This window comes from Cervus canadensis, chromosome 10 (genome assembly GCF_019320065.1).
Source record: "Cervus canadensis isolate Bull #8, Minnesota chromosome 10, ASM1932006v1, whole genome shotgun sequence".
NCBI lineage: Eukaryota > Metazoa > Chordata > Mammalia > Artiodactyla > Cervidae > Cervus > Cervus canadensis.
This window is the reverse complement of record NC_057395.1, coordinates 27,360,009-27,385,047: the sequence shown is the minus strand read 5'-3', so window position 1 is coordinate 27,385,047 and position 25,039 is coordinate 27,360,009. Positions and strand designations below refer to the sequence as shown.

General features: G+C 44.1%; 1 protein-coding gene and 1 non-coding gene across 4 annotated transcripts in view; both read right to left on the bottom strand.

Annotated features, from left to right (window-relative positions):
• KIAA1217 (KIAA1217 ortholog) overlaps positions 1-25,039 on the bottom strand; it is a 361,116-nt gene that overhangs the window by 123,026 nt on the left and 213,051 nt on the right. For all 3 annotated transcript variants that reach the window (XM_043478953.1, XM_043478954.1, XM_043478955.1), the window contains exons 4-5: positions 8,073-8,271; positions 3,690-3,783 (exon numbers count right to left, since the gene is read on the bottom strand). In XM_043478953.1, coding sequence (XP_043334888.1) covers positions 3,690-3,783; positions 8,073-8,271 — 293 coding nt within the window. The remainder of the gene's footprint in view (positions 1-3,689; positions 3,784-8,072; positions 8,272-25,039) is intronic.
• TRNAG-UCC lies at positions 12,113-12,185 on the bottom strand. The gene has a single exon. It is a non-coding gene; the product is annotated as a tRNA-Gly (tRNA).

Sequence of the window (25,039 nt, the reverse complement as noted above, 5' to 3'; positions counted from 1 at the left end):
ACAAGTGAATCTATATACAAAACAGAAACAGACCACAGGCATAGGAAAAACAAAAAACGTATGGTTACCAAGGGGAGAGAGAGAGAGGGACAAATTAGGAGTATGGGATTAACAGATACAAACTATTATACATAAAATAGATATTCAATAAGGATTTATGCTGTGTAGCACAGAGAACTATATTCAATATCTTTTTTTTTTATGTATAATGAGATTTTTGTTGTTAGTTGCTCAGTCATGTCCAACTCTTTTGTGACCCATGGACTATAGTCCATCAGACTCCTCCGTCCATGGGATTTTTCCAGGCAAGAATACTGAAGTGGGTTGCCATTTCCTTCTCCAGGGGATCTTCCCGACCCAGGGATCAAACCCAGGTCTCCCACATTGCAGGCAGGCTCTTTACCGTCTAAGCCACCAGGGAAGCCCCATATTCAGTATCTTATGATAGCCTACAATGGAATATAACCTGAAAGAATAACTGAATCACTTTCTGTACACCTGAAATTCACACAATATTGTATGTCAACTATCCCTCAATTAAAAAGATAAGTCAATTTTAAACATGCTCGGCTAGATGCTCAATGAAAAATACAGCACACGTCTTTCCCACTAAGCATCTATTCCACATACGCTCTGAGGTGCATGACCTTGGTCCCACCAATGTTTTCTGAGTCACGCATGCATACTGGTAACAAGTGGGAAGCTGAGGACTAGCTCAGGTTGCTGGGAGACTGGCGGATGGACCAACCACCTCAGGTGCGGGACTGCATTAACTGACTCAGGTGAGCAGTTGTCACCGAATTCCTCCCCTCGGCTTAGGCTAGAGCCGTGGATCCTTGCTCTGTTCTGGATTTCTCTTCTTTACCACGAGCAGTGGGCTCATGCAGCTGTGTTCCTAGCAGAGCTCAACAAAGCTTCCTTCCCTTTGATGGCAAGGCATCCAGCTTCGTCAGGAAGGATTAAGAATTCCAACCCCCAGAGCCAAAAGGTGAGGCTAAAGGGATTCCAGGTGTTTTAGCTCCTGGAATTCATGAATAGGGGCCAAGTTGCAAACTGCAGACATGACACCAAGTTAGGTTTTGTTTTGTGTGTGTGATCAAGTGTGGTTTACTCCAGAAATATAAGAATTTTTTTAAGTGTTAATTTTTAAAAATGGTTTTTCATTAATACCAGTTTATGACTCACCAAATTATGATACTGACAAACGAAAGAATATTGTTATATTTGCCAATCAGATAATTATTCCATGAGACTATACATTTTAAAAAATCCATTTTGACACAACAGAGAAAACTGAAAATTTTTCTGTACAGAATTTTTTTGAGTCCACTGGATGAGAACCAGCTTGCTGAACTGTGTCCACCCCTTCTTTGCCGAGTTGGTTTTAAAACTACGCTCTCTGTCTCATTTCTAAGTTGTCTTCACTGAAACCTGAACGCTTTTTCTGTGGGTTGGATGGTGAACATTTGTTTCTTCTCCTCTGGGGAGAACAGTTTGACTCTCTCCCAGAGAACAGCACTGTCTAAAGTAGGCTGTGGGCAACTTAGAAAGTGACCACAAGGGTCTCGTCTAAAAGTAAAAATAGAGAAACACCACTGAAACCCAGAGTCAAAGTTCTGAATCCTAGCAGGCTCTGTCCAGATGGTTAATATTTGATTTTCTCCGTGCTTTACTGCTGGTCCTTATGGAGGTTCCACATCTGCTTAAGAGTTAAAAACAGGTGTCCTTCCCAGCCATAAACAAGACTTTCAGAGGTAATTCTAGGGCCCCTGTGTGGGCTCCGTGTAACAAAAACACAACTTCGAACACTATGAAACCCTAGTCTGAAGGCTAGACATATCAAAAAATAAGGATCTCCAAGGAGCAAAGACTCTTAAGAATGTTGCTTTAGCAAGAGATGAATGAGGTCATGAAAAGCAAAGAGAAGCATCGTATTCGGCTCATACTTCGTGATGAGCATGACTCCATCTGTCTTCACATGGAGCTGGTTTACATGGAAAGTGTAACTGACTAAAAATAAAGTTCCAAATCCAAGCTTTTCTGCAGTAGCAGCTCAGCCTCCCCTTCAAATCACATGTCATTTCTGACATAAAAAAAGCAGCCGTGGAGAACAAGAGGACTCTTTCTCCAAAAGTGTGTAGGCTCCGATCCTACAACGTCATCACTCAGCTTGCAGTCCAGAGCCACATGGAGATTTCTCCCAGCACTCTCTATTGCACCTCCTGACCTCTTGGTCCTCAACTTACAGATCCTGTGTGGTGAGCAGAACAAAGACGTCTCCATCCAAGTCTCCAGAACCTGTGACTACACGGGAAAGGGGATGAAGGTGCCCAATCAGCTGAGCCTAACATAAGGAGATTATTCTGGAGAACTGGACCCAATGTAATCACAAGTGTCCCTAACAGTGGAAGAGAGAGGGTTGGAGGTGTGATGAGGGAAGCCATGTCAGAAAGATGCTACTTGCATGTGTTTAAAGATGGAGGGAGAAGGCTGCAAGCCAAGGAATGGGAGTGGCCTCCAGGAGCTGGGAAAAACGGGAGTTTCTGGAAAGGAATACCAATGATCCCTTAATTTTATCAGTTCACTGAAGTTATGTGGGACTTCTGACTTCTAGAACTGTAAGACAGTAAATCTGTGTCATTTTAAGCCAGTGAATATGTAATAATTTGGTACACCAGCAAAACACAACTAATACTCACTGTCAGGAAGCAGAGTCCTTCAAGAACCCTCCTGCAGTTCTAGGACAGGCAGTGCCTGGGTTTCTTTGGCAGTAAAACCTAATCATTAGTTTTTTTTTTTCTAGTTAAACTCCAGCATCCAGTGCTAATCCTTAGAAAGGATGATAGAAAATGTCAAGGCATGTTCTAAATTTGGGGGTGGGGGATGGGGTGGGGAGGTGGAGGTGCATCTGGAGAAGCGAATCTTTTTTTCCTGCTCATTTTTACTGCAGAGGAAGGTAGCATTAGCATTATTGTTAGAAATGCAATCCCATTCAAATGGACTTGCATTAGTGCGATTTTACAATCTGCCTTTTCAGGTTCCCTGTGCTTTATTCTTCAAAACATGCCTGTATGCTCTGAATATTTGGATAATCTTCTACGATGCTCTAAATCTAGAGAATTTTAGCTCACAAAACATGCAGATTTTTGTACTTTGCCCTTAACACCATGCAGGTGACATTTGATAATATTTAACACTATTTGCAGTTGTAACAGCAAACAGTCCTGAATTAGAAAGTGAAGAATTTATTCAATAATTAGAATTCTGGGACTTGGAATAGCTGATAGAAAGATATTAATAGATTCTACATGCAGTTGTGCACAGGTTTTGCTGTCATTGGTATGGCAGTTTTGCTTTAAATGGAGGGAAAAAATAGCAAGAGATCCTCCGAGTAAGATAATCTATTACCTTTCACGTACAGATCTTCAGGACCCCTTTGGAGTGAGGACATAACTAAATTCCATGCTTAGAGATGAAATAGGATGTGTCAAGCCACATCTCAACCCTCTTACTCCAAATAATGAGGGAATCTGACTTCTCTACCAAGAAACAATGCCATTAGACAAGAAGAGCAGTTAAGAACCCCCCATATCTGGTGTTTCAGTGTGATCACACCAGGACCACATGCCAGAGGAGGGATGATAGTTCGACCCATAGAATTAAAGTAAAAACAGAACAGGAACACTCACCCTCATGTCTCCGTTCACAGTTTTCGGTGTGTGGTTGAATGCGTGGGCAGGATCCTTGTTGTACACTTTGAGAAGGGATCTGTCCTGAATGTTCCTGGAATCAAAAACATCAATAACTATGGCAGATGAAAGGAGCCTTATTGTGGCCATTTCCTTCTCCTCTACTCATAAGAATCAGGTAAAAGATATCTTCCGACAGTCCAGCCACTGTGTGCAATCAACCAGACAAAAAGTTCTTTTACCGTAAAAATAGGCAAAGATAAATAAGGCAAAGGAAAAAAATGACTTCAGCTTTTCTTTCCTTTTTTTCCCCCTATTCCTCAGGAAAGTATTACTCTTTCTCCGTAGCTCTCCACCCATAAATATCGGGTAGCATAAACCTTCTTTCAAGATTCAGAGCAAGGAAAGCTAACACTTCATGAAACAATAAAGTTCCCATATTTACAATCTGTTCAAAGGGATTTGGTTAATATTTAAATATTTAATTGTTTACTTTGCCCAGACACCTGGTTTTCTGCTTATCTCATGAATGGATGCAAACGAAAAATGCTTTTTTCCTCCGAACACCTATAGCCAGGGAAAGAAAAAGGTATTTGCAGTCCAGAAAAAAAGTACCATAAAGATCAAAACTAGTATCTTTATGATTTTTTTCCCCTTCCATAATGGATTTTTAAAAGATATTGTTCCTCATACAAGTTGGATTCCAGAAAAAGCAGTGGGTAAATTCTTCCGCTGGTTTGTCTCTCCCTTGGAATCCAACACTTAGAAACTCTAGAGTCAATCAGACTGCAGCAAAGGACAGAACCACATTTCACTAACAACCTACCTTAAAATTATTTAAGAGCTTATGAATATCTACAACGTCCTTCGCCCTCCATCTTCAGTTTTCATCAGCAGAAGAGGCCCCCCCGGGCATGTTCAGCCCCGTCTACACTGCGATGCCTGCCAGGGCTGGCACGGTGAGCCTAGGGAATCTGGTGCAGGAAGACACATTCCTTTCCTCCAGGTGCAGCCACACGTATTGTGGGCCAATCGCAATCACTGGGATGATTGGCTTGTGTTTTTGTTTTCAATGAACTGGAGGATCCTTGGACTAGTCTTGCTTCCTTCCATCAAATATCTGTCAGTGTTTGCTTTTAAGCGGTGACTAGCCCCAGCTTGTACCATCGCTCCACATTTCAAGCAGCTCATTAGAAGTCTGCTTAAGGGGAGGAGTGTGGCCCTTGTTACTAGAAGAGACTCAGTGACTAGAACGGGAAGAGTTAGCAGAGGGAAAGGGTGTGGGGATTCATTGCAGGAACTCACCCTGTGGACGGGGGGTCAAATTCCCAAGTGACGATGTGAAGAAACTGAAAACCTTACTTAAGCCATGAGAAAAAAAAAAAATTCATGTGGTTCTGAAGGTATTTAAAACACAGGAGGTTGGTTTATGATTAATTTAGAAACATGTTCATCCAAGATGAACCAACAGAAAAGGCCCAGCTTGCGTTTGCCATGGCAACATTTACAACACAGAATTTCAACCTAAACTCTCGGTAGCATTTCCCCAAGGAAAATATGGACAACTCAACACCATGATGAAAGCTCCAAATGTTTAACAAATATACCCTCACTTCAAAAATACTGGCCATGAATGAAATTTGTCTCTGGGTTTAGGATATTAAAGCCAGTGTCTTCAGGTAAAATCTACAGGCTACATTTTTTTTTTTCCCTTGCTGGGAGAGGGAGCAGGCAAGGTTCTATTTAATGCTGATGGTGAAAGTTTATTCTACCATTCAAATAAAATATACTTGAGGGATTTTATGCAAAAAAAGCAAAGAATAATAATTCTTTGAAAGAACATACATGTTATCATCTTGCCTAAATAGTATATTCATCACCAAATAAAGACATTTAAATATTTTTAGGTCCACTTAAATATTTTTAGATCCATTTTCATATGTAAATCAAAACTCTGAAAAGTAAAATTATAGACAAATTTATAAACCAATGATGTTCCCCTTACACATTTTCAATGAGACTTTTTAAAAATCAGGCTATCAGTACCACAGCCTAAGAATCAACGAGAACATCACTTTTGCAGATAGAAACAAACTGAAACTATTAACATTTAATGCGATCACTTCTTTCAAGTGCTGCTTTGTTTCATCAACTGAATTTGCATTAAGAAGGACCATTTCAGTTTGGAAGTTTTGGGGGATCTTTTCCTCTTTGTCTTCCCTCCCATTTCTCTTTTTGTGACTACATCACAGTACCCCCAAAGAATGTGCAAAGAAAGTCTTAGTAGTCATACTTTGAGGCTTGGGAAAGAAACTCATGTCTAGGAAATCATGACTTGTACTATAAAAATTCTTGCATGAGCTGCAAGACAGTGGGATCCAACTGTTTACAATAATTTCATCAGCCTTGAACTCCACAATCAAAAGTGGCTTTGCGTAGTTTCATGTGTACTTATTATTACCCTTCCCCTCAATTTCTCGAACTGCAAAAATTCAAGAAGATGGTTTTAAAGCAGCACATAAACTACACGAGATTATCTTATTGCAAGTATCAGTTCAGTTCAGTCACTCAGTCATGTCCGACTCTCTGTGACCCCATGAACTGCAGAACGCCAGGCTTCCCTGTCCATCACCAACTCCCAGAGCTTACTCAAACTCATGTCCATCAAGTCAGTGATGCCATCCAGCCATCTCACCCTCTGTCATCCCCTTCTCCTCCCTCCTTCAATCTTTCCCAGCATCAGGGTCTTTTCCAATGATCAGTTCTTCATATCAGGTGGGCAAAGTATTAGAACTTTAGTATATTGGAGTATATACTGCAAATATACTCTCTAAATATTGCGTGATTACTTCATGGTTAAGTTCATGCTTTGTGCATTAAGGATATTTTTTGATGACAGCTTGATCAATAATTTATGTCAAAAAACAAACATGAATTTCCTGATACTCATGAATATTTAAACATATTTTAAAAAACAGAAAGGTTGGGCAAGAGACCTAACACCTATACCTTAGGGGCATGTGTCAAACGTTGAAAGCTCTAAATTACTCATACACCTTTGTACAAGCCTAAATATGTCATTTCTGATCACTGTTAGAAATTTATATGCACTAGAGGCATATTTTTAAAAAGTAGTTCTTATTAATTCCATGATGAAGAAACAGGACAGTCTGCTATCCCCACAAGGAAGGGACCCAGAGAAACCAACTTGGGGCCCAGATGAGTTGAGAGGAGAACATTCTGAGGGAATAAACAATTTCTGATCAAGAATGTGGACAGTCAGGTTTGGGGCTGGGCTTAGACATTAACTGGCTGCATGATCTTGAATAAGTCTTAACTCTTAAGCATCTGAGTTTCTGGTCCCATCAAATGAAAGGGCTGGATGAATCACTCAATCTTTTTCTCAGCTCTAAAATGTTTAACAGCTATACTAGCAACAGCTCATTTGGGTTGATTTCAGTCCTGTTTCTCAGGCTTGTTTGGCAAGAAGGGCTCAGATGGTCCCTTCTTTTCACGACACAACATTATTGGCATTGATAAAGTGCTTCCCTTTCTGTGCCACTGGCCACAGTAGGAATCCCTTTAGCCTCCTTTTAAAGTACATCTTATTGTATCAGGAGTGGACTTCCTGGTGGCTCAGATGGTAAAGAATCTGCCTGCCCTGCAAGAGACCCAGGTTTGATCCCTGGGTTTGGGAGGATCCCCTGGAGAAGAGAATGGCTACCCATTCCAATGTTCTTGCCTAGAAATTTCCATGGACAGAGCCCATGGAGTCACAAAGAGCTGGACAGACTAACACTTTCACTTTTCACTATTATACTAGGAGCCCTGGAGAAAGCTCACATGGAAAGTGGGATCCTTTAGCAAAGGCCAACTATTTAAAAAACAAGAAAAGGAGAAGGCTTCTTGGTCTCCTTTCTTGTGGACAATAGCATTGCGCCCACTGCTTTTATTCTAACTCATTCATGTAAATTATGGCCCAGTGGGATCATTACCTAAAATGTCCACAGGCTCCGTCTATGAGAATGAGAGCCCTTGAAAAGGAGTTGGTTAAGTTCCACCTGTAGGTATAACCTTCTACTCATATGATCTTCCTGGGCCATCGCTTCCCTAACTCTTACAATAAACAATGGACTGGCTCAACTTTTCCATTTTTTTCAGATGTAACCTGCAAACATCTGTGTGGGAGAAGTCTGTTCTCACCTCTGTAAACCAAACTTTGTCAATGAATTCTAGAAAACCAGATAGTGGATTCACACCTGGATAAGGTAAACCTGCTCATTAAGACAACAGCCGTGCTGTCTTCACTGGGACACGGAGAGATGGGGACTTGGTACCAATGGTCGGTGGAAGATGGTGGACACATGTGACGTCACCGCTTACCTGACATCATTTAGTTCGTAATAGACATTTCTGCTTTCATCTTTGATGTAAATGGCGACACTGGGCGACTCCAGCATTTTCATGGTGAGCTGCTGTGGGAAGGCACTTACGAAGAGAGCTCGGATCGTGTCTGCACTTGTAATTTCGTTCGGCATCCTGAGCTGCTTGGTTTCATCTCCGTACTGGAGATAAAGAACTCCTGCACACAAGATGGACACAGTTATCAGTCACAGCTCAAGACTCACACGACGCATAGCACAAGCTAAGCCACTTCCATCCTACCGCAGGCAGGAATGTTCCAGGTGCGCTTGCAAAAAAACCATGTCACAAGAGACGTAATCTTGGAATTTTCAAGAAGCGCACTCTCTGGTTATGATGTAAATACCTTATTCTTTAGAGTTAAGGCAGGTGTTACAGAGGCTCATTTTTAACTATTTTAAAAACCAAAGGACAAGAAGCTAACCCTTGGTGGCCTAAAGCAAAACACAGTATTTAATTCCCTTGAAAGGTGTATTTAGGAATCTGACCCCATTGGGTGAATTTTTTTCCCCACGTCTTTAATGAGGGACACAATCATGATAGCAACAGGCAAGTGACATAAAGTCTTTTTCTTTTAAGATTTGTTTTGAAGTGGACCTATTTTAAAGTCTTTATTGAATTTGTTACAATATTACTTCTGTTTTATGTGTTGGTTTTTTGTCCTCCAGGCATGTGGGATCTTAGCTTCTGAACCATGAATCAAACCCACACCCCCTGCATCAAAAGGTTAAGTCTTAACCACTGGACCACCAGGGGAATCCCTAGATTAAGTCTTTACAGTCCATCCAGAAATGTGCTGTAAGTGGAAATGCTACAATATTTCTGGGGCTTTACTACATATTGAATGTTTCTACCAAAAGAAAATATCTACATGAGTCTGGTGTCCTAATGTGTCAGAAAGAAAATGGAAAAATATCAGTTGCACCAACACAAGCACAGGATGATAGCATCTTAGAGTTCCAGGGGGCATGTGGCTCCTGTGAACCATGCCTCCCAGCCATCGTGCCCCTGTGGAGTGCAGTCCCCTCTTCCTGGAGTCTAGGCTTGGCCACGGGACTCACTTTGGTAAATGAGATGCTAGCAAGTGTGATGCAAAACGGCACATGCTTGCACATGAGAGCTTGTCTTCTTGTTGAGCATGTCTGTCTTGTCTGCATCCTTACAGAACCAAACTTCTGTGGACTCTAACTGAGCCACGCTGGGAGGCCACATGAAGAAAAAAGTGGGAGCCCTGACTGATGCCCCCCACCAGGCACCATTCTCCAGCCAGGACCACCGGCCAGTTATGTGGGTGTGCCACATTGAGGGGGGAACCCTTGGCCCCAGGAGAGCCCTGCCAGAACAGAAACAAGACCCTCCCTGGAAACCCTGCCCAAATGGCAGAATCACAAGCAAATACATAACTGTGGTTGTTCTTGGTCACTATGTTTAGGGTCACTTGTTATTCAAAGACAGGTGACTTGAGGAGGGGGATGGAAGATCTCCATGCTGAATCTGAATCCCACTTCCTGTGAGAATCTCCCGAGGCCCTCTACCAGTACCACTGGAGCAGTCGTTGGCAGGACAGACTCAAAAGAAAAAAGACTATGACTTATGGTTAAATACAACAGCTCATGCAACTGATTTATTTCTATCTCCTTCTGACATTCCATTCAGATGACGATGAAGAATTAAAAAAGCATAAATCAAAGAATTAAGGGGGTGAGAGAGGAAACAATAGCAGACCATAGAAAGCTGACACCTAGGTCTTCAGGCGCAGAACTCTGCGTAATTGCAGGGCTGGAGAAGCTCAGGAAATGAGGCACTAGATCCTCCTGAAGGTAGGAATGCAGAGTGCCTGGAAAGCATGAGGGCTGACTGAATTTTTTTAATGGTGCAGCACGCTTTCCCTGGGCGGCTTCCCTGGTGGCCCAGCGGTAAAGAATCCTCCTGCCAATGCAAGAGATGCGGGTTCAATCCCTGAGTCAGGAAGATACCCTGGAGAAGGAAATGGCAACCCACTCCAGTATTCTTGCCTGGGAAATGCCACGGACAGAAGAGCCTGGCGGGCTATAGTCCATGGGGTTGCAAAGAATCGGACATGACTTTGTGAGTCTACAACAATAGCAACAAGTTTCCCCATCTCCTTTGCATCCCATTCAGCCAAGCAACTCCACAAATCCACAGCAGAACCTGAATGAGGAGGAGCCAGTGGACTGGATTCTGGCTCACTAGACATAGGGGAAGGTGTGTGAGGTCCCCTCTGTCAGAGTTCTGGCAAAGGGCTGACATCTCTGTCAGGAAACTGGAGGAAGCCCTGGAGGAAAGCTGACTGTCCTCTGAGAGGACACCAACAGAGTTTTGAGCAAGGTAAGATTCTGATTCTGTCTGGTCACCCCATCATGAAGCAGCCCAGGCCACACACAAGAGCTTCCAGTGAGTACGACCATGCTTCGCTTATACATGAACAGACCAGCAAGTATTACCAGGCATTTCATAAAGCCTCTTTCATGTTAGAAACAAACAGAAACCAGAAACTCAGAAGCAATGAGACAGTCTGAGAAAGGGGGAACATTTGGAGAGCAACAGAGAGCCCTGGGAACCATGAGAACAGAAAGGACAAATTCAGGGGCGAAGACAAAGTTGACGAAATCTCAAAAAGGGCACCAAAATAGACTAAGGAGTGGGAAAAGGGTGAGAACCAATAAAAAAAGAGAGAATTACCTCAGAGCCTCTCAATTCCTCATAATGGGGACTTGGGTAAGGAGGTCAGAAAAAACCGAGCAGTTTCACAAAGGTATTATAAGAATTTTTTTTTGTCTCCCCAAACCGAAGACATGAGGTTGGAGACTGAACAGGTTCAGGAGGGAGGGACTTCCCAGGTGGTCCTGTGGTTAAGACTCGGAGCTTCTGATAAAGAGGGGCATGGGTTCGATTCCCGGTCAAGGAACTAAGATCCTGCATGCTGCAAGGCGTGACCAAAAAACAAACAAAAAAAAAGGTTCGTGAAATGCTAAAGACACTCAGAATTGGCACTGAGACATTCCAGATGGCAGGGGAAAAACAGAGGTTCCTACAAGTTCCCAGAGGGTGGGGAGGAAAGTCACAAAGGAAGAAGCGGGAGTTAGAAGGGCATTCGCTTTCTCAGCAGCAGCCCAGAAACCAAAGACAATGGAGAAATGGTCTCGAAAATCCGGGAGAAATATTTTCTATCTAGGTCTATATTTATCCAAACCATCAATCAGGTCTTTCATTCAAGTCAGCTTCCCAGCCATGCTTTCCCTCACCACCTTCTCCAAAATTTCAGCACCCTTTCTGCCTCTTATTTCATACCCCAACTCCTGCTTCATTTCTGTTCCTGAGAGTTTTTCACTATTTACTCTAACCTATATATTCACAATTACTAGTGTTTATTGTCAAAAATGGAAGCTTCATTGGGCTGGGGTTTTTTTTGTTGTTGTTAATTTTTGGCTGTGCTGGGTCTTCATTGCTGTGCCTGAGGTTTCTCTGGTTGAGGCAAGTGGGGGCTACAGTCTAGTTAAGGTAGGTAGGCTTCTCGTTGCGGTGGCTTCTCTAGTTTTGGAGCACGGACTCCGAGCACATGGGCTTCAGTAATTGAGGCACATAAGCTTAGTTGTTCCCTGGCACGTGGGATCTTCCCAGGAATGGAACCTGGGTACCTGGCATTGGCAGGTGGATTCTTCTCCACTGTACTAGGAGGGAAGTGCAGGATTTTTTTTTTTCTTAATAAAATAGAAGCTTCATGAGACTAGGTATTTTTTAGAAAATAATTCCTCTGGTCTCCTTTTTATTTGTTTGTTTACTTATTGGCCGTTCTGCACAACTTACAAGATCCTAGCTCCCTGACCAGGGATTGAACCTGCATCCTTGGCAATGAAAGTGCAGAATCCCAACCACTGGACCACCAGGGAAGTCCCACCAGGGATTTTTTTTTAAACTGCATTTTTAAAACAGGTTTTGGGGTTTTTTTTGGTCAAGCTGGGCAGCATGTGGGATGTTAGTTCCTCAACCAGGGATCGAACCTGGGCCCCCTGCATTGGAAGCACAGAGCCTTAACCACTGGGCCACCTGGGAAGTCCCAGGGATTCTTTCTAAGATGTTTTTTGTTGTTGTTGTTTGCCTTGGTATCCTTTGACTTGTGATACTACTTGTGATGTAGTAGGTTCTTAACATGTGTTTGTTGAATGAATGAATGGTTTATTAATATAGGTCATCCAAAAGGAATGTTCATTTTGGGATCTATTCGGGCTGTAAGAGCTTTTGCTACATGATTTAGGAATCTCATTCCTAATTTGGACACAAACGAGACCCACATTCTGAAGTGCCCATCTCCTTGATCAGAGTAGTCCTTTCATACAAGCATAAGCAGCTCACTCTCTCTTCTATATCACTGTTTCGATCCTCAGCTTCTTCAAGGAGTTAGTTTTCCAGAACTTCCACACTGCTACACATTTTGCAGAGTACAGAAAAAACCCTTTCAAGCCTGTCTGACCATAGATTGTGCAACGTTTCTGCCCCAAACAGGAGATGCGGTGACTCTCCATGTGATTGCTAATGTCATATCCGAAGGCCAGAACCATGTTTGAGGTCTGGGCCGCAACCATGCCTGGGCGGGGCCCCTGTTCAAGGACCACTCGTGGCCTTCCTACAGTCAGATATCACAGCCTCATTCCCCCCAGAAGGGCCTGGTTTTCATTCCCACATCTGCATTCTGTACGTGTGTGTGCTTGAAATAGAATTTGCAGGCTGCTCTGAGGGAAGAAAAAAAAAAAATTGGGCCTGAACTATGGTTACCTCAGGGTCTGGCTAGTGTGGCTGCCAGCTGGGTACACAAGTCCAGTTACAGATCATGAATATCTGGAGAAGATGGAAAAGATGCCTTTATGAACAGAGGAGAGCAGTCTTTTTACACTTGGTTCAGCCTGCCTTCTCAGTTCACGAAAGGTATTTAGAAACGCTTAAACTCAGAAGGAACTCTCTTAATCTATGGTGGCGTTTTGTTGGCACGGTGGTGGGATTCAGCATGCCCTGGCATTCTGCCCTCGCTCTGAGTGAGGGCTGGCTGCTCCAGATTTAGAGGAAGTCTGAAGGACTTTGGATGAGAAGTTCCCTTTTTATGAAGAAGGAAAGAGGACGAGGGAAATACATTTATTTATAGGATGTCTGCTCTGTGTCAGAAACAGTACCCATGTAATTTCACAGAATCAGCATCTCTGAAGAGATTGGTGTGATGCCCCCATTTCACAGAAAGGGAGAAGGAAGTTCGGAAGGTCCAGGTAGCTCGCCTCAAGTTACAGGTAGTAAAATGGCTTAACTAACTCATATATCCCATTTGGTCAAGCCACAAAAGTCACGATCTCTCCCTGGAAGCACACAGCCTCTGAAATTTTGCATTAAGCTACATCCATCTCCTCCAACTGTCCTCTTTGGACCATCATAGCTGTCCTCACACTTTTAGCCCGACCATCTGCTGGAAGATGTGGAAGCATGATGGGGGCAGCTTGGAAAAAAGATTCCTGTCTTGAAATCAACCAAAGTAAATGATGACACGTGGTTAGAAGTAATCCACGTGCTAGGGGGAGCGGAGGAAGGCCCAGAGCCCTGAAAGCAGGAGTGCTGAAAGGAACCCCACAGTATCTGCGGACCTTCTGAGAAACCTCAAGTGTTCTTCCATCTCAATGGCTCTGCAAAGGGAAAGTCCATTTGTCACCATCAGCTTTTGGTGACATGTTGTAAAAAATGAAACGCACTTGGCAGGTCATGTGGTATCACACATTGCTATAATCTTCTGAATCTCAGAATCCGTTCCAGAGTTTGGGATAGCTTCTAAAATGTTCTTTATCTTCATATAGGATGTAAGGGTTTGCACTGTGTGACCTCACTATGAACTGAATATTTGTGTTCCTCCAAAATGCATGTTAAAACCTTAATTCTTACTGTAGTGGTATGTGGAGGTGGTGCCTCCGGGAGGTGATTAGGTTATGAGGGTGCCCCCCCCTCATGGGAATAGCACCCCGTCATGGGAATAGCACCCTTAGAAGAAGAGACATGGGAGAGCTTCTTTTCTATCTCTGCTCTCTGGTTTGTGGGGATACAGTGAGATGATAGCAATCTGCAAACCAGGAAGTGGGTCCTCCCCAGTCACTGACCTTGAACTTTCCAGTCTCTGCAACAGTGGAAAATACATTGTTATTTAAGATACTCTGTCTTTGGTAATTTGTCACAGCACCCCAAATCAACTAAAACTGACCTCAACCTCCTCTTCTTGCCCATTAACCCCAAATCATGCTACATTCCTAGGGCATCACAGTTGTGTTGGAAATTCTGCTGCTCTGTGACTTTATCAAGCACGCCCACTCTCAACACTGGGCCATCCGCTTGGAGGACTTTCTCACCACTTCTTTGCTTGGCACACACTTTACCTCTGAGCCACTTTCCCAAACACTCCTCCAACACTTTTCCATTAACTATTTAAGAATGTTTCTCAAATACATCTTACTGAAATTGCAAGCATGGCTTTTAATTCTGCATTACAATTAGCTGTACTCATCAGAGGGTAATATATAGTAAAATATTAGGTGTATAGTAGCTGCTCAAACATCTTTTAGTTGAAATGAATTGAATTCTCCCTGTAACGTGGCCAACTTAATCTGATGTGTGCCTGCCTTCTGGAATGCCTTCTACAATTTCCCCTAAATAGCATTTTTCACAGCCAGATGATGGTGACAATTCCAAATGACCCAAATTCCTCAGTTTCTCCAAATTCAATTAAAGACTAAGCAAATCAATACGTGCACTGTAACTATGGCAAACGGATAATGCCTTAAAAATAAAAAGAGCTGTTAAGAGTACTTTCTGATGGAAAACTAACAGTTTTCAGTTTAATAAGAAAAAATATGATTATTAAAATAAAGATAGCCTCATGAAATTAGCAAAAAATTTTTTTATTTTGGCTACTTTGGGTCTTAGCTGCATCAAATGGGATCTTTGCTGCAGGCAGCCTCTCTAGCTGCTGCGCTTGGGCTTAGCTGCCCTGACACATGTGGGATCTTAGTTCTCTGACCAGGTTTCAAACCTGTGTCTCCTGCATTGCAAGGAGGATACTTAACCACTGGGCCACCAGGGAAGTCCCAGCAAAGGTTTTCACAATACAGTAAATAGTGCAGACAGGAGATGAGAAAGCGAGTTTTCTCACATACGAATGTTGGGAAAGTAAGTTGATGCTACTTCTCCAAAGAGCTATTTGTCAGTATGCATCAAGAGCCCCCCAAATATACATATGGTTTGAGCCACTTCTACACATTATGCACAAAGATGTATTTACCAGGATGCTTAATAACGCACCGTTTATAAGAATAACAGGGGGCGGGGAGGGGGGAGTGAATTCCAACATTAGAGGATTCAGGATTCACTCAATAAGTCAATTCATCTACTAAACATCCACTCACTGTAACACTGCTGCTGCTAAGTCGCTTCAGTCGTGTCCGATTCTGTGCGACCCCATAGACGGCAGCCCACCAGGCTCCCCCATCCCTGGGATTCTCTAGGCAAGAACACTGGAGTGGGTTGCCATTTCCTTCTCCAATGCATGAAAGTGAAAAATCAAAGTGAAATCGCTCAGTCGTGTCCGACTCTTAGTGACCCCATGGACTGCAGCCCACCAGGCTCCTCCATCTATGGGATTTTCCAGGCAAGAGTACTGGAGTGGGGTGCCATTGCCTTCTCCACACTGTAACACTACACTGTTATTAAAAGGAATTCTAAACGAAAATGGCAATGAGAAATAAAGTTGTATTTTGTTAAGTGGCAAAGTATATTATGAAACAGAAAGGAACCAGATTTTTAAAAAATCAATTAATCACCTTAATGGCAGTGATGGACCCAAGTCTTGTGTGGCCTGAAGCTTATGACAATTTTGACTCCTTAAGAATAAGACTACAAAGTTAAAAACAAAAAATTCACTATGAAAGTAAATTATTGATTTATAGGGGCCTGAACCTTGGTTTCCCCAGGTTCATAGGTAAGTCTACCTATTTGATGAATGTCCAGAGAGGCTGTCCTCAGGTGGTTAAGTTCATGGGTGATGTCCTCTTCATCAAGATTTTCTATATTTTTTACATTTTCTCAATTAGTATGCTTTGATTTGATCATCTTAAAAAGTAACTACCACAGATCTAAAGAGACTGGCCAATTAGGGTTCCTACTCAGTTAATTGGGTAATTTTTCAAGACAGAAGAGATGGGCCACAGGAGGGGAACATATTAAACTTTCAGTGGAGCTGGCAGAATTTAAATTGGTATCTGAAATGGGGCAGACATTGGTATTTAAAATAAGCGAAAGATTCCAGGGTGGTTAATATTGTGGCATATCCTGAAGAGACTGAATTTAAGAGTCCTCTGATTTAAAAACAGAAGTGCAGGGGACTTCCCTGGCAGTACAGTGGTTAAGGCTCCATGCTTGCCCTGCAGGAGGCATGGGTTCTATTCCCGGTTGGGGAATAAGAGCCCACATGCTGCAAGGTATGGCCAAAAACTTAAAAAATAAAAAAAATCAGTTATTAAGAAAAAAAGGAAAATAAAAAAAGGAAAAAAAAGGAATAAAAAAAAAGGAAATAAAAAGAACAACAAGAAGTGTAATGCACTGAAATGTAGCTTGGGAGGACCTGCAGAAATGACTTCATTCATTCAAGAGACCAGCCCCTATGTTGTGCCGGCACCATGCCAGGACTGGGAGGTACGATGGTAAACCAAGGGTCACACCCTGTGTTCTAACCCACACAGTGGTTCCATAAAATGACCCTGTTATTTAGACCTTAACAATTCAGATCTGACACCAGCTGACATTTTGTTTCAGACACAGTAGCAATTTGAAGACCAGGCTGCATATGTTCCTTGAAAAACACTAGCATGCCCCCTGATGTTGGAAACGTTTCACATCCTGAGAGGACTCAATGCTGCCACACCTCTTCCTAGGGAAGAGCTTTTCAAGCAGGGGACAAAGCAAGATGGCAAGCATCGTCTTACAAAGAAGAGAATGATAAAAGAAATTTTATTCTCCACATTAAGTCTGGATGCTCCTTTTTTCTGGAATAACTTTACTCTTAGATTTTACTTTGATTTAGGTAAAGACCAAATCTTTGCTGCAGTATCTTAGGTGGATGACATCAATCAGATATTTTCTTATGTCTTTCAGACATGTGATATTTAAAGCCAAGGCAAGACTCCATTAAGTCTTTTAACTGATTTATCTTCTACTAGTTATAACTAGGCAACTACGGGAGACCCTCTGGAGAGTCTTAATGAGGGACTGAAAAATTGCTACAGCAATTTTAAAAGAAATTCCAATTTAGATTGTGCTTTACAGAGTCATGGGGCTTCCCTTGTGGCTCAGCTGGTAAAGAATCCACCTGCAATGCAGGAGACCTGGGTTTGATCCCTGAGTTGGGAAGATCCCCTGGAAAAGGGAAAGGCTATCCACTCTAGTATTGTGGCCTGGAGAATTCCATGAACTGAATAGTCCATGAGGTTGCAAAAAGTCAGACACAACTGAGTGACTTTCACTTACAGAGTCGTAATTGTGGAGCAACCCATGTATAAAAGTTAAATATTGTAGGGAATTTCCTGGTGGTCCAGTGGTTAAGAATCCACCTTCCAGGGCAGGGGACCTGCGTTTGATCCCTGTTCTTGGGCTTCCCTGGTGGTTCAGAGGTTAAAGCGTCTGCCTGCAATGCAGGAGACCCAGGTTCGATCCCTAAGTCGGGAAGATCCCCTGGAGAAGGAAATGGCAACCCACTCCAGTATTCTTGCCTGGAGAATCCCATGGAGGGAGGAGCCTGGTAAGCTACAGTCCATGGGGTGGCAAAGAGTCAGACACGACTGAGCGACTTCACTCAGTCACTGGGAACCAAGATCCAGAAATGAAGCCTATATGCCGCAACTAGACTACACACCTCGACTAGGGAGAAGCTGCAGACCTCAAATCAAAGATCCCGAGGCAGCCAGGATAACACATACACATATACTGTATGTACTGTATATGTATGTATACATACATACAGTATATGTACATATACAGTACATGTATAAAAGTACAATAATCAGGGCCCCAGAAAAAAATTAATTGGCCTTTTAGGGATATGAAAAGTGCAACTTCATAGAATTGCCAAAGAATGTTTACAAAGTATTAGAAAGACTTCGCTACAAATCAAATGTATATACCCATCCCTACTAGGAGATTTAAACATTGTGCATGGTTCTCAATCATACTGATTAGCAGATTTAAGCCCAGAGATTATGGACATTAGTGAGAAACCATCTGAGTTAATTGGAAATCTATTTTCTTCTACGTTAAAGTACTAGTGTTTTACATAATAATAACCAGTCATTATCTTGGATGAATGAATATATCTTTAGAAAACTTTTCAGTATGAAATGATAGTTTTTATAGAAGTTACATGTAGATTTATGAATTTTATTATTCATAATTTATTTTCTACTACTATGTGAAATTAATTAGCCTACTTGAAAAGATACCACCTGTCTGGTCCCCGAGTTGGGAGGAAAAGACTTTGGGAGGTGTGATGGGCCAAACTTCTTTCCCCTCTGGCCAGCAAACATGAGGATCATCAACAATTCCCAGAGGAAACTTTCGGGGTAAATGGGAACACTGCTGCTTCTTTACACTTTCACAGCCAAAGTCACGTGAGTGACGAAACACCACTATCATCCTGTGATGACTAATGCTGTAAACAAACGCCAGTAGGCCCACAGCCATGACTCCATTTCATTGGACAGACTTCCTACATTTTCAAATTCACGTTGTTTCTAAAAACTGGACTATAATTGCTTTACAAAAACGTGGTGTTAGTTTCTGCTGTACAACAAAGTCAATCAGCTCCCTCCCTCGTGGGCCTCGCTACCCCCCCACCCCCATCCCACCCCTCTAGGTCATCACGGAACACTCAGCTGAGCTTCTGGTACTTTGTAGAAGGTTTCGCACTAGCCACTGATCAACTTCATGTTTTAAAAGCAAGAAGTGGAAATGCTTGGACTCCAAGGAGCCTTTGGTGCCGCCTCTTCCTACATCTTTCCCTTCCCCACCCTCGTGTCTGGACTCCACATCCTAGTTTCCTTCTGAGGCCCAGCCTTCCGCCAGGGTCCCTGTCCCCAGTAATTCTAGTCTGTCTGTCTCTTCACTCTGAGGGGACTCATCCACTTTTCCAGCACCTCATGGAAATACATGGGGGATAAAAACCCAACCTTTTGCAAACGGCTGGCCTTTGCCACCCTCAGGCCTGGGGGTGCACACACACACGTAATAGGACCTGAAATCGGGGAGCGCTTCAGTCAGTCGGAGGGTGATGTTCTGAGCACGGGCAGCCACTGACGAATATTCGGGAACACATATCTCCCTCCTGGCTCTTCTGCCCCCAGGTCTGTGGAGAAGGCAGAGCAGCTGGAAGCGTGATGGACAGGGAGGGTGCGGCACGCGCCGAGCGGCTGGCCCTCCTCAGGGCTCTTTTTTTCAGCTTCTTTCTGGGTGCCTGAGGGGGAGGCTCAGAATGTTTTGTGCAGAGTGGTGAGAAAGAGGGTGTGGGCCGTTCAGGGAATTCACATCTCACTGGCCTTCATTTCAAAGCTTTTAAAAAAGACTTGCTCCATCACGTGAGAAACATAAAGGAGCTAACCCATGCCAGCTCCCAGAGGAATCGTCAGTCTCTCTCAGTGCCAGTGATTTGATTTTTTTTTAAATTGAAGTACAGTTGATTTATAACGCTGTGTTAATTTCTGCAGTACGGCAGCAAAGCAGTTCAGTTACACATATCTGATGGAAGGGCGGGGCTTCTGTGTGTATAGTCCTGATGGAGTAAGGGGCTGGAGAAGAAGGTGACAAAGAGGCTTGTCCCAGGGGGCTACACTCTGGAGCCACTCCCCACCCCAACATCGGCGTGTGCACCCCCAAGTGCTGAGGGTGGGGACCAAGGCTCTGCCATCTGCAGGGAGTATGTAGGGAGCTCGTGTCGGCAGGTGAGCATCACTTACAAGTGAAATGTGAAAGCAGCTGGTGGGAGAGGGACCTCCCTGATGGCCCAGGGGTTGAGATTCCATACTTTCAATGCATGGAGTACAGGTTTGATCCCTGGTCAGGAAAACAAGATCCCGCATGCCCATGGTGTGGCCAAAAAAAAAAAAAAAAAAGAGAGAGAGAGAGACGGAGGGAGAATCAGAAGGAAGCTGGGCTGCTGCAGGTTGAGGGTGAGGCAGACCTCCTCCACCTCATGATCAAGCAGAGAACTCTGAGAATTTCAAAAATACTAAAAATCAAATCTGCCTTGAGAGGTTGTTACGAAGGTATGCTGGTCAAAGCATGAGGCTAGAACATACTCCACCTAATGGGGGTCAGCTGGATTTCCAGGTTTAAAAACATTTAGACATATGGGGTAGGACCCTCTGTGTTCTTGCCCCAGGCAGGCTGCTGTGTGACAGAAGTATGAGGGATGTTTCCCGAACATCGGCTAGGAATAGCATCTCTACTGACAGCTGACTTTATGTCTATTTTTCGAGTGGTCCTCACACATGTGGGTACCCCAGGGTCCTCTACTTCTCCAGAGATTTACTTATTTTATTTTTGGTTGAATGTTGGCAGGAAAGCTGAGTCACGCTGAGCTGTTTTTCGTGTCTCCACGGTGTACACATGGGTGGACTGCTTCGGTGACAATTTCAGTTTTACATTTTTACCATGATGATTATGCGCTAATTACTCTGCTATTTGTTCACTATCGGATTCTTCTGAGATTTTTAACAGGCCTTCCCAGGCTGTTGTACATGTCCCCTCCACCATAAGCGACCCCGCTGCCCTATGGACTCCGCCAGACAAATCCGGCGGGACTCCAGCCTGGAGTGGGCAAGTGATGGAGCGCGAGGCGGGTGAGGCCCTTCCTGTTCCTGCCCACCCGCTTCCACTCCCTGAGTCGACTCGGCTGCTCCTCCCGTGTCCTCAGGCCCATGCCAGAGGGTGTGACCCTTCTGGAAGCCTCTTTGGGGTCTCCTGTCTTTGGCCCTCTGCACATCCTGCCCCTATGGAGAGATCTGAAATGTCCTTTTCAGCCTTGCCTGGAGGAATAAAGGGGGTCTCAAGAGACAGCGCTGTGGAAAGTGTCCCCATTTCTCTAAGCCCCAGATGGGTGCTCAGGATTGTAGTCATGTGTGTGAGGGTGTGTGAGTCAGAGAGGAGAGAGAATGGGGTGAAGATGGATCTGGCGGTCAAGTATGCCAAGCTGGGTTGAAAAATTAAAATGCCATTGAAAAATGGAACTTATCCTGGCTGGAAGGGGCTTTACAAAGCTTTGTAAATCTCTGTAAGAGCTTTTTTTTTTCTTGCTTGCTCTTTTTCTTGCTTCCTTCTTTCCTCTCTCCCTCCTTCCCCTCTTTCTTTCATGCCAGGTCTTAGCTGCAGCTTTTAGCTGTGGAATACGTGATCTAGTACCCTGACCAGGGATCAAACCCAGGCTGCCTGCACTGGGAGTGTGGAGGCTCAGCCCCAGGGAAGTCCCGTAAGAGGTATTCTTATATAATACGTTGGTTCCTGCTTTACAAGCAAATGGGAAAGGAGAGAGATACAGCCAGTGGAACTCCAGGTACAAGAGGGTTAGGAGATGGGGCCACGGTCTCTCTCCCAGACACCTGGCCTCCAGCCCGCAGGGGCTCTAAGGAGGGGCTGGCCCTGAGCGCTGGGTCCCATGACGTGACTCTCCAGGGCTGGGCTTGAAGAGCTGAGCTTTCCAGTCTGTCCTCAAAAGACCCCGAGGGACTTTATCGTACCTTTACCTTCTGTTGTCCCCTGGTCCTTTCGGAAGGGCATTTCAGAGATGTGACACATGGCTACTTCCTCCTCCTCCCCTTTTCCCCTTTGAAGTTTCGGTGCTGCCTTTTGAAAGCAGCTTCTGTCCTCCACCACATGAGCACAATCAAGAACAGATGTCCGAGGGTGGTAAAAGCAGCCTGGGAGCAGTGGGTGGGGAGGGACGTGATGACAAAGTGGCCTGCTCAGATCTGTATCCCCAGTCTCCCCATCACTGCGGGAAAAATGCAACCCCTGCTTCCAGACACATCCCCAATCACCTTTCTCCTTGCTTTCAGAGGTAAGAGTCCCTCCTCCCCACCCCTAAATGCCTCAAGATCAAAATGACAATTGTTGCTATTCTTTTTCTGTTTTTTTGGCTGCGTCATGTGGCATGTGGGATCTTAGTTCCCTGACCAGGGACCAAACCTGTGGCCCCTGCAGTGGAAGCGAGAAGTCCTAACCACTAAACCACCAGGAAAGTCCCATCATTAGTGCTCCTACTGTAATCCCTGGGAATGGCAATACGCCCACAACACTTCTACCTGCTTTAATAGCTAAAGAATTTATCAAGCAAAGCTGTCTTGGGCTGCCCCATCACAACACGCATTGGACATGCAGAGTCCCTCCCCTGGGCTGGAGGTAACTTGGAGAAGCAAGACCCGACCCCAATTGCTACCGTGTCCAAGGATCTGTGCATTCTCTCAGCTTTATCTTCTATAATAGCAATTCAACTGATACATAAACATCATGCTTTAAAACAAGCATACCAGAAGGGAGAAACACAGAGTATGTTCTCTTTCCATAGGACAAGTACTTCTAGCTACACAGCATGCTTATGCCGGCTAAAACAACTAAAAGCAAAAGCAGACTCAATTGTTATTTTGATCCTGAAATGAAAGCTTTAGGGAGAAATGTTTATGAAACTTGGGGCTGTTTCAGATTGAGAGCAGCAGCACTGCATTCACTTCAGCAGAATCAGTACCGTGACAGACAGATCTCTCTCCTTCTAGAAGTATTTACTGAGTACCTGCATGTGCTGGCCAGCCTTCTATACTGGGAGTACAGCGGTAAGCTCAGAGGTCTGTTTCCACTGATGTACATAGACAATAAGGTCATAGACGAGAGTGGAGATTGTGCCAAACAACAGGGAGTAAAATAAAACAGGGTGTGGGGGGCTGAGAGCAGTGGGGTGGGAGCAGCTGGATTGCTATTTTATTCTCAGTAGTTGGATATCCTGCTGATAAGGTATTTGAAAGAAGGGTGGGAGCAAGGCTTACAGATATCGGGGTGAAGAAATCTGGGAGAAGAACAGTCCAGACAGAGAGAGGAGTCTTGGGTCAGGAGCATGCCTGGGGCATGCAAAGGACTAGCGTTTGGAAGACAGAGAGATGGCAAATGGATGGAGATGAGATCAGGAAGGGAGCAAGTGGTCAGACTGTGTAGACTGTTTACTCTCTGTGAGCTGGGGAAACAACAGAGAGTTGTGTGCAGAGGTGAGACAAGGTGAGATTTATTTACCAGGGCTGCTTTTTTAAGCACTGACTACATGGGACAAAGATTAACGTCAGAAGACCACAAGAACATAAGGCAATAATCCAGGGGACAGGTTATGGCGGTTTGGACCTAAGCAGAGGATCAGAGGTGTAAGAAGTGGTCAGATTTCTGCATTGAGTCTGACAGCACAGTGAAGCGATTTCCTGAAAGACTCGACATGGAATGAGATTTTTAAAAGAAGAGTTAAGGAGAATGGCAGGGTTTGGGAGTGAGCAGCTGGCAGGAGAGGGCTGCAATGTACTGATGTTGGAAGAAGTAGGTTTGGTTGGGGGAATTAGAAGTTCATTTCTAGACCTGTTAAGGGTGAGATGTCAAGTGTGTGCACGCTCAGCTGCTCAGTCCCATCTGACTCTGTGACTTCATGGACTGTAGCCCTGCAGGCTCCTCTGTCTATGTGATTTTCCAGGCAGCAATACTGGAGTGGGTTGCAATTTCCTTCTCCAGGGGATCTTCTTGACCCAGGGATCGAACCCACGTCTGTTGTATTGGTAGGTGGATTCTTTACCACTGAGCCACCTGAGAAATCTGAGGTATCAAATAGGTGATATGAAATACATATCTGGGGACTTCAGGAGAGAGGTCTGGGCCAGAGGGGTCATCATCATGGTTATGCACGGAGTGTTTGTATCCCCTTCCAAATTCATATGTTGAAGTCCCAACTCTCTACATGACAGTATTTGGAGGGGAGGACTGTGAGAGGTGATTGTTTGGATAAGGGGGTAAGGGTGGGGCTCTCATGATGGGATTAGTGCCCTTATAAAAAGAGACACCAGACAGCTTGCTCTCTTCCTTTCTCCATGCAGAAGACCAGGGAAAGGCATCTGCAAGCCAAGAAGAGAGGCCTAGCAGAACCTGATCATGCTGGCCCCCTGGTCTTTGACTTCCAAGCCTCCAGAATTGTGAAGAAATACATTTCCATTGTTTAAGCCACCAAGTCTATGGTATTTTGTCATGACAGCCTGAGCTGACTAGGACAAGCAAACAGGTGACATGGGGCACCAGGAGACTCCATCAGACCACTGAGGCTAGGGTTTAAGGGTGAGAAACTGAGAAGGAATCAACAAAGAAGGTCTAAGAGGAGTGGCTGGTGATAATGAAAGATGGCTGGGAGTGAGAGGTGTCCAGGAAGCCAGGAGAAGCTCATGTCTTAAGGATAGGAAGTCCCAGCCTGCCGAATGCTGACAAATCAGATGAGAAAGGGCTGATGAACACAGGGTGGTCACTGGTGACCTTGACCACAGCTGCCTGTATGGAATAGTGAAGTTTGGAATGGACAGGTTCAAGAGAAACCACAGGAGAGGAACTGGAGGCAGTGCTAACAGAGAACTTTCTAGCCATTCTGACACATAGCTGGAAGGGGATATTGTAAAAAAAAAAAAAAAAAAAAATGGGAGAGCTCAAGCTAAAGCATTGGGTAATCCAGTCTCAAAATAGTCTCAAAGGATTGCGGAAGACTGGCAGGCAAGTCAGATGAGACACGGCTCAAATGCCATCAGTAATACGAGACATGTTTTTTAGAAGATTTCAGATTT